Source organism: Papaver somniferum, chromosome 3 (genome assembly GCF_003573695.1).
Source record: "Papaver somniferum cultivar HN1 chromosome 3, ASM357369v1, whole genome shotgun sequence".
Taxonomy (NCBI): domain Eukaryota; kingdom Viridiplantae; phylum Streptophyta; class Magnoliopsida; order Ranunculales; family Papaveraceae; genus Papaver; species Papaver somniferum.
The window spans coordinates 72,437,975-72,448,200 of NC_039360.1; the positions used below are offsets into that span (position 1 = coordinate 72,437,975).

General features: G+C 37.4%; 2 protein-coding genes across 3 annotated transcripts; both read right to left on the bottom strand.

Moving 5' to 3' along the window:
- Positions 1-932: 932 nt before the first annotated feature.
- LOC113361355 (protein FAR1-RELATED SEQUENCE 5-like) lies at positions 933-4,601 on the bottom strand. 2 transcript variants are annotated; one of them, XM_026604620.1, is made up of 5 exons: positions 4,349-4,601; positions 1,795-4,078; positions 1,594-1,721; positions 1,392-1,504; positions 933-1,301 (listed from the first exon to the last, which is right to left on the bottom strand). In XM_026604620.1, the coding sequence occupies exons 2-5, from the start codon at positions 3,324-3,326 to the stop codon at positions 1,284-1,286; spliced, it is 1,791 nt and encodes a 596-aa protein (XP_026460405.1). In that variant the 5' UTR covers positions 3,327-4,078; positions 4,349-4,601; the 3' UTR covers positions 933-1,283. The 2 variants fall into 2 exon arrangements, with proteins under 2 accessions (XP_026460405.1, XP_026460404.1); XM_026604619.1 differs by having other exon boundaries at positions 956-1,504.
- Positions 4,602-5,240: 639 nt separating this feature from the next.
- Positions 5,241-8,283, bottom strand: LOC113356474 (ras-related protein RIC2-like). The gene is made up of 2 exons (XM_026599626.1): positions 7,850-8,283; positions 5,241-5,986 (listed from the first exon to the last, which is right to left on the bottom strand). Exons 1-2 carry the CDS (start codon positions 8,068-8,070, stop codon positions 5,551-5,553), a joined length of 657 nt encoding a protein of 218 aa, XP_026455411.1. The 5' UTR covers positions 8,071-8,283; the 3' UTR covers positions 5,241-5,550.
- Between the last annotated feature and the right edge of the window lie 1,943 nt (positions 8,284-10,226).

The window sequence follows — 10,226 nt, forward strand, 5'->3', positions numbered from 1 at the left end:
CTCTCTATACTATATGATTTTTGCAATCCATAGTATGACCCTGGGGTCAACACACTATTGTGTAAGGGAGAGGACGTAGAAAGGACTAGTATGGTTTCAACACTTGCACGATCCGTATATATGTTCAGTATGTTTGGGTCGTGAGATTGGGATGTTGATTTACCAAGATCTATCTGTACTTTCATGTTTTATTGAGGTTTTCATTCATGTGGGGGATTGTTGGAAACAATATTAATTAATTATTGTTTTAAGGTTTTTAACTAAATAAATTTAATTTTGTTTTCTTTGTGAATGAAACTTATTAGTCCCACATTGTGGAGTTTCCGTTTTTTTAGTAGTTTTAAGAGATTATATAAATCTTTTAGTCCCACATCGGGGAGTTCCTCTTCTTAAGTTGTTTTTGTCAATTATATAAACAAATTCACTATTTTTGTAAAATCTATGGGAAAGGGTTGCTCTATATTTTAGAGGGACCCCTAAAGGGAAAATATTTTATAGCGTTTCTTAAGCGTTCGCGATTTTCCTTAACGGTTTTTCCGGAGTTTCCAAGCTCAAGTTTGAGCATCTACTACATATGCTAGTAGTAGGTGTATTAGGGTGTTTTATCCTGGAGATATCCGTCCAATGAGGGTATAACATCACTCTTGAGTGTAGCGGGGCGCTAATGTCTTAAGGGCAACGTGTTGAACACGTGACTCACTCTGTTTTTCCACAGTTTTGCCTTGTTGTTGTTGCGGGGATTTGGGGAGCTCATCTGTTTCATAAAATCGATCACTTCCACTATAAAGGAGATAAGTATCAATAACTTTTGCTTATTTGATTTTTTCCTTGTTTTTGATTATTGCACCCAACATTGTACAGGCCAGCCGGAAAGCCAATTTTTATGGCCCCTTAACTAATATCTGTAGGCATCAGCTCCTTCATATACCCGATTTAAAAATACTGAATTAACCAGTAAAATTTTACTATAGTGATGTTCATAAACAAAAAATCGCAAAGTACCCAACATGAAGACAATTTAGAATTTTTTTCTTAAGTTCCCAAAACTAAATATGATTTTAGATACGTTTGTCTTGCGAAACCAACCAAAAAATATGTAACTGAATAATCCATGACTCCTAAATTTATAGAAACTATGAACTGCATGACTTTCTCTTTAGTTCTTTTTGATAGCAAGCATCTGCCTTCCGTCGTCGGTAATGAACGTCGGCTTGGATGGAAGCATATCAATGATACCAGCATCATCATTCTTCAAGAACCTAGGCTTCTCTCTCGGAGGAATCTTACTTCCATTCAAATAGCTAAATCATGTAGCCCATATAAGAATATATGGATTAGCGACCATGGGCAATAGTATAAACCTCAAACTAAATATATGAAAAGAATATTACCCAACTATGACCAGTAAGATCAATATTAAGATCAATTTCGTTTGGTTGGTGTCGGATATCAGCATTTTCAGGTTGATGACTGCTTATTTCAGTGAAACTTCCTTTGTTTGATGCTGGAATATATATGCGTAGTTAGCAGGTATAATACTAAACAAAAAGAGGTTGATTATAAAAAATGATTGAATAATAACTATGCACATACATTTTTTTTCTTTTCTTTTGTTCTTGTCTTGAGAGTTGGTATTAACCAATGCAACTGATTTGTTCTTTTTCCTTTTTCTCGGTTGTTTATCTTGAGAGTTGGCGATCTCCAATTCAACTGCTGGCAACCTGCATGTATAAAAAAAGAGTTAATGTTTTACATAGTGATTACTAATTCTAATAACTTAATTTATTACAGTACCTTGGTGAACTTCCTGATCCTCTTTTTCCCTTTGTTTCCTTGTTCTTTGGTTTCCTATTGAGCGCATCAACCCATGACTTCCTTCTACCAGGTTTTCCTTTACGCTTTACAATTAGTGGTTCTTTCAATGGTCTTCGAAAGTTTGGTCGGTTTTCTACAATTTCTTCTTGTCTTGTAATATCCTCATACTGTGTAACGTCAGGTTGTCCATCTGGGTTTACTTGGGAGGATTTTATAGCTTCCTCGATTTCTTTTAAAGCTTTATGTAACGCTTGTACTGCCACGTTGTACACCGAGATTGATGTCGAACCTTTAACTGCAATATTGATCGCATCTTGACAAAGTTTATTGTATCTAACTGTAACCATATCCTGACAATCAACTACAATTTCTTCACCTTGGTCAAACACCACCGGTCCAAATTTAGCATCTTTGGTCCACCGTTTTAGAACATGTTGAGTTGGAAGATTTTGAACATTCTCGACTACGAAAACCTTTAAGATGTGTCTGCACAAATAACCAGCAAACTCGTACAGTAGACAACTGCATTGAGCACTCTTGTTAAAAGAGTCAAATATCACTGTCCGGTGTTTATGCGCATATCCAACTCTAGATACCTGATAAGTAGACAATGTTCCACTTTTGTTCACTCTTTCATGAGAATAAGAAAAACATTCAGTTAACTGTTCTTGGAATTTAGTAAAAATTATCTTTGTGTACACCAAAGTTGCGTCCTCCTCAATACACATTCGAAATCTCAAAACTGGTTTTGTATATATTGTTTCATAATCCATATTGTTCTTTGCCTCTCTTCTTGCAACTACTGCTCTTACATACTGCCGGACAAATTCACACAAAGGCATATCTCTTCTTAAAAATCCATCAAAATAAGAGTTTATACTCTCACTTCGCTGTGTTGTATACATATCAGCACAAAATACATTACGCGTGTACACTGATGCCCAATGTTCGCGTTTGTTGTACAATGTTGATAACCATTTATTTTTATCTAAATTGTGATTTTTAAGCATTGTAGCCCAACCTAGCTCAAACTGTTCAACCGTTTCATATCCATATAAACAATTATTGAACTCCGAAACGAATTCTTTGCTCACATTGGACAAATTTTTCATAGCATTTCTACATATATGCCATAAGCAATATCTATGACGCGTACCTGGTAGAACATGTGCAATAGCACCTCCAATAGCTGATTCTTGATCTGTAAGAATAACTTTGGGTGCTTTGCCGTGCATTGCCCTCATCCATGTTTTCATTACCCACTCAAATGAATCCTCACTTTCATAATAGAGCAAAGCTCCACCAAACAATACAGTTTGATAATGATGATTAACTCCCACAATAGGAACAAATGGCATATCGTACTTGTTTGTACTGTAGGTAGGATCAAAGCAAACTACGTCGCCAAAATAGTAATAATCCATCCGTGATTTAGCATCCGCCCAAAAAAAATTGGTCATTTGGCCTTCAGAATCAACTTGGATTGAATAAAAAAATGACGGATTCTCCATTTGTTGCTATTGAAAGTAATCAAGTACAGCTTGTGCATCTCCATGTTTTAGCTCTAATTGTCGTTTCATACTTAAATAATTTCTTCCGTCCTTTGCAAGAAATCCAATATTCCTAATTCCACCCGATTCAACTGCCAAGTAATTCATCATTTGATTTGTTTTGACACCTGCTGGACGCATGTTCACAATAACTTGTTTATGGCTGCTCTTTATGACTCTCAATGACCGCATGTTATGCCTTTTACTCGGAGACACAAGTTTATGACTATGTTCTTCTGTAACACTAGTTACAACCCATTTACCATTTTTCTTCGTTATAACCATATCAGCATTACAATTTTCCCTTGTATCAGCTTGGTTCCTTTTCCTTTCTTCAACCGGCTTAGCTCTACGATCCCGTACCCCTTGACGACTACAACAAAATATACGCCGTATGACTTCGAAAGGCTCAACTCTAGACTTGTTAGTGGTCTGCCGACGAATACTAAATCCAATATTACCTGCATAACAGTTGTAGAAATCATAGGCTTCATCTTGTGATTCAAATTCTTTACCGATAAATGGGCGAATACTGTTGATCTCTTCTTCCGATAATTCTTTTGTGTTATTTGGTGGAACTATTTCATCATCAAGCTCGTCATTTTTTTCTCCATTAACTGGAATAATGTTCTCATTGTTTCCCATACAGTTACGTGTGTCTTCTTTATAAATATCTTCCTCTTCATACAAAACTTCATAGATCTCTTGAAAATCTGTATATTATCATTGAGTTAATTATGGAACATTACTGAGTATAACAAGTACAAATCAAATTAGTAAAAATATTTATTAAGTGAATTACTGATTAATTATTATTTAAACACAAACCCTAATTTATATATTACAAAAATAATTAGGGTTTTGGTTTTTACAATCCCGTAGGATTAAAAGCTTAATAACCCAATTACTAAAACGATAAAAAAAAGAAAAAAAATTAATCAGATGAAACCACAAGACTAAGAAGTTTCTTTGAACTTATATACCTTTATGTTGACTTGATTCTTCCAAACTATTGTGAGTGTTCCATTCACTAAAACCAAAATCATCTAATAAACTAAGATCAAACTGGTTTTTTAAATTTCGTCGAGGATTCATTGCTACAAACCCATCAACAAAAGATATCAGAAGAAGAATACGAGTTTTTGATCACAGAGAAGATGAGTATTCTCTTAAGAAACTTTTGGTATTCTTAATCTTAACAATTAACAGTATTAAGTCTTTTGATGAGAATGGTTTTGATTTTATTTAATATGACAAGGGACCTACTTCTAATAACCTAAGTTTTGCCAATTATATTTAAGTTGAAAACTAAACTGATTTTAATCCAACGACATTGGGTTATGATCGGACGACGGATAACGCGTTTGTTTGTGGAGCAGTCCCACGCAGCTGCGTGGGACAGCACTGCTCATCCATGTTTGTACAGCGAAGTGATATACACCATTAAAAAATCCGATTGTCCGATTTTACGTTCGGGAGTTAAAGTTGTTAGAGGAGAGAAGATACAGGTTTCTGTTTGTATTTCTTTTGGGGTATAAAAATTTATAAGGTCGGATGGGGTAGATAATTTGTTGGGTATGTAGATAAAGGGGTACCATTAGCATTTCTAGGGGTATACACAAGAACACCCTTGCAAGAAAACACTCGACCACAAAAGCCGAAAAATTTGAATTGTTGGGGTTTTGATATTTGCGATCAAAAGTTTACCCAGATCAATAACATATACTAGTTGAAAATGTTTTCAAACCAAACCACCAATTTCTAACTACAGATGCCAGCAGGCTGCCTCTTGGATTTCGTTCATAAGCGCATTCCATATACTACAAAATTTACTGCACAATTTATTGTAAGAATTCAAGCCTGGGACTCACGAAAGCCGAGAAACTGCTCGATAAAATTTTGATTGAATTCTCCTAATTAGAGACAAAACAATTCTATTCGGTTGAGTTAAATGATTATTTCCCAACTGAAGGTAGGCAAAAAGAAAACATAAAGAATCATTAAATTCAAGTATAGGGTGCATCATAAAGAGAACTGATTCTTGTTCTTTCTCCTTGTCAGTATAGATAGTACTAGTACTCGAGAATATACTCACTACGTATAAAACTACTAGATATTGATGCTGCTAAGCACAAACACACATCTTCAACCTCAAACACAGAAATAGTATTTTGTTTCACCAACCCTAAGACGAACAACACCCACCCCTCTTCACTGCAGACGCGTCGTCTTTAACGTTTATTCTCTCTCCTTTAATCGGCACATTAGAAGTAGCTCCCTCATCTCCTGTTTCAACTGACTTTTTGCTCACGATATGGTGAATCTGTGTCAGGACTTCAGCAAATGCATTCTCCACATTTGTTGCCTCCAGTGCAGAGGTTTCCATGAAGTACAGGGACTCCCTCTCAGCAAAGGATGTACCATCCTCACTTGAGACGGCCACAAGGTGACGCAGATCAGCTTTGTTGCCTATGAGCATTACAACAATGTTAGGGTCAGTGTGTTCTCTCAGCTCCTTTAACCACCTCTCGATGTTTTCAAAAGTAACGTGTCTAGTGACATCATAAACAAGCATTGCACCAACAGCTCCTCGGTAGTAAGCACTGGTAATGGCACGGTACCTGTGTAAAATAAAAATTGGGCAAGTTTTAAGAATCAGGAGTTTGTGGCCTGCATTTACATATCTGAACACAAGCTCCAAAGGAGACAATACTGTATCCCGGCAGAAAATGGAGAATACAAAAAAGTGGAGAAAAACCTAAGCAAATAATTGGATACCCAAAACTTAACTTGTTCTCTAGCTGTGGCGCTGTACTAATATGTGGTGAGTGAAATGTAAAAAATAAATAAATAGAGTCACAGAGCCAATAGGTCGCAGTTACATGACACATTCACATCAATTAACCTCATATTGACAGTTCCAAAGAACATCTCAGACAAGTTGATTCACTAAGCGAATAGTCTAACTTAAATTCATGGAGATCAAAAGTGTGATTGTGAAACCACCATCTGTTTTGGACTTCCCATGTCATGGGTGATCGGTGATAGGTCACACTGGGTCAGAATTCTACTAAATCTGTTGACTGATTACACTGTTAAACATTTACCATCCCATGGGAAGTCTTAAAAGGGTTTACGTAGTGGCCCTCGTGATCTTTCAGACTGGACTCTAACTGGAGATGCATAAAACCATAAAACAAAATGCCACTTCTTTGGCCATTTTCATACAAACACTGAGTTACCTAATCCCCATATCAACTTATTTGTTCACCAATACACCTACGGTCATGCTCAATTACCTCTGATTTTGGTATCTGATAGGTTTAGTACTGATCATAATATAAAAATATAACCAAATATACTGACCAAGAGTTTTGAGAGAGAGATTTCAAATTTAATGATACAAAAACATATCCAGCATAAATTGCATGCACAGAAAATGAACACAATTTTGAGAGAAAGATAATGATGTGAAACATATCCAGCATAAATTGCATGCAGAGAAAGTGAACACAATTTTTGTTTATCGTTCCCTTCACTGTTTCTGGAAAAAATTTAGCGTATAGAATATCTTCTTCATTTCTCGAAACATAACAAACAAAGTAATCTTTATGTAAGTTTAGACACTCATTCATGTCTCTATGTTGCATCCTTCTTACTATACCTAAAGTATAATTTTAATATGCAGATAACAAGTACCTGACAGAGACCTTTCTCTCATCTGTGTAGAGAATATAAACAATACCAAAATTTTCTAAAACCAATCTGTTTACTTATCTCTCCGAAGTTAACCTATCTGTTTACTTATCTATCCGAAGTTATGCCTATTAGTATTTATTCAACTACAAAAGAATCATGGAAATGCTTTTTAACTACAAAGATAGCAACAAGGAGAGGCATTCATTTGATAACTTAAATCTAGGTAATGAAAACCTAACACTGCAATCAAAAACCCCACATTGCAATCAAACTAATGTTTAATTCAGTAATGGGGATGAGGAAGTTCAGGATCCCAGAAACCTATGCAAATTCCTCAGTCACAATACAACGTGTAAGAAACTTCTAGACCTCAAGAAAACAAGCAGCCGACAATCGACTCAATCATACTGCACAATGAAGTAGCTTCCCAACAATGAAGCTTATTATATCTCATTCTATTAGCAAAAAAAACTTCAAAGCATCATTCTTATCAAGCACCAAAATATTCAGGACTCATTCACAAGCTTATTTGACAAAACCCTAAAGTATGATCTATCAAGAGCAGAATTGTGGTGAAGCAATCGTATAGTAGCCCCTGTGAATCCAGTGCTTTCCCTCACATTCTCAACCACACGAAACGAAATTCAAACCGAATACTAGAATATACCGAAATCACAAGTCCCGGAGTTTCCAAACGAAATCCAAACCTAATACTAGAATATACAGATCAATCAGAAATCTAAAACATCAAAAAAAAAAATATAAATAAATAAATGAAGGATTACCTCTCCTGACCAGCAGTATCCCAAATCTGAGCTTTAATAACTTTGCCATCAACATTTAAACTTCTAGTAGCAAATTCAACACCAATTGTAGACTTGGATTCAAGACTAAACTCATTCCTTGTAAACCTAGATAGCAAATTAGTTTTACCAACTCCTGAATCACCAATTAAAACCACTTTGAATAGATAATCATAATCATCTTCAGCTCTATATGTTGCCATTCTTTTTTTCTTTTCTTCCTTTTCCTCTGCAAAATCTACAACTTTTAGAAAAGCTAAATAAAATAAAATGTAGGCTACAGAACTTCTAATCTCTTTCTCTATCTCTATCAAATAAAACCGTGTGAGATGTTTGCAGAGAAGATGAGTTGTTTTTGTGCTGGATTTGGGTGGACTTCTTTTTTAAGAAAATAAAGGAGTCTTTTTGAAATGGAAGAGACTACTAATGTCGGCCTGGCTGGACTCTATAGGGCCGAAATTAGGACTAGGAGGATGAACTTATGCGTGAAAATACGTAACTAGCCACTAATTAGTCTTGATGACTTAACATAAAGGTGAGGAAGGTGTGGATTCGCTGGAGGTTATGTTAGTCATTTTCAATGTGATTAAAAATGGTAGATGAAGTTGGTTATGGAAGGTGATAAGAATTAACTTTTCAGGAGGTTGACATTTAGGTCTGAAATCGGTAAAAAGCTAAATATGGGTTTAAACTTGCCCGGAAAAAATGGGTGGGGGCTTATGAATTTAGTCCCATCCCAAGACAATTATATGGGGTGTCTAAAATAGGTGAAATAACCAATTGCCCTCAACGCGTAATTGAAGATCTAATGTGCGTCATTTTGGAATGAATTTGGGAGATAAGTATTTATGGGTGAAAACTGTTTCTGCTGGTTTTGGTAAATTTGGGTGTGTGTGGATGAGAAACGAATCTAAACCCTAAACAAATGCACTGCACGGGAGTGCTTTGGATTCGAGAGATCAATCTATACAATTCTGGCCTAAACCAAGAAATGGTCGTTCCAGACTTGCTTCGGTCACAAAGTGAAGGAGATGGGGTTGATCTTAGGGAAGGAAGCGAAGAAGATGTTGAGATTGTGAAGGTGTTGGATGTTTATGACTTGTATTAGAATGATGAACTGGCTTGCACAGCATAAGCTATCAGTTCTGAGTGTTTTCTGAATACTATGACAACACTTGGTTTCTCTCCGTCTGTGTTGTTTAGAAATAGGTGAAGGACCTATTTATACAAGTCATTGAGCGCGATCCTCATCTCGTAGGAAGTGGAGGAGGTGAAGTGATGGAGCAGTGGGGTCGTGTAGGAGTGGTGATTGTCACACGATTACACCTTTGCCCACTTCCCTCATCACTGTTAACCGTCCACCTTTTCCTGACACGTTCTTGTAATGGCGCGTTGCACGCTGCACGCTGTAAACCGCCAGACCAATACCCCAGTAAGTATCCCCCAGTTTGTGACATGCTTGATGTCTCGAACGAGCGGATCGTGGGACCCACCGCGGGAAATAGCATATGGTGCTAAGTTATTTAAGGAGTTGGTATTCGTGAAATATCGTGTATGCATGCATCGAAAACAATCAATATGTATGAAGCATCGCTGTTTTAAAGCTTAACCGAATAAGTCGCGGATTAAGCGTCTTAAAATAGCATCACGTCCGACCATCTTCAAGTGATCGTTTGGAGGCCGCACGGGCGAGCACCCCCTGGTCGATCACTCCCTGTGAAAGAGTGGAGGACGATGATCACCGAGGTGCTTCATTGGTCGTCTAGCTTTTAACCTGGGTTGTCCGTCCAAGCTGGAAAAGTTGGACGGATGAGATGGTTTACGGCATATATCTACGACTGTTGATGGAATTTTAGGGTTTTTAAGAGGTGCGTAAGCATCCCTCTTTGGCTTGATCGAATTCAAGCATGGGCATTACTTTTGGTGGGACCGATCGGTCACGCATGGAGGCGGTCCGTTGTCGTGCACGTCTATACCTCTCAGTCCCACGAAGGCTTGATCTAGGCCACTCAAATTGACTGGCAAAGATGAGTGGTCGTGATCGATTTGCGACAGAAATCCATTGCCGCAAAGGATTTGGAAGCCGCGTGACATGCCACTTTCGGGCGTGCATTTCGAGATGCTCGGCCATGGTTCGCCTAGGCCGGCCGGTCACACGCACAGATGGGCCCACGGTGATCACGTCGACATCCTTGGGACCTCTTGAGTTTATATCTACACCCTCCGTTTAGGCTGGCGAAGATGGATGGACGCGACCGAAGTACGACAAATATGCATCGCCGCAAACCCTAATTAGGGTTTTTAAACGGTCACGTACGCGTGACTTTGGCCAAGCGGTTTGGCAAACCACGCTTCTCCT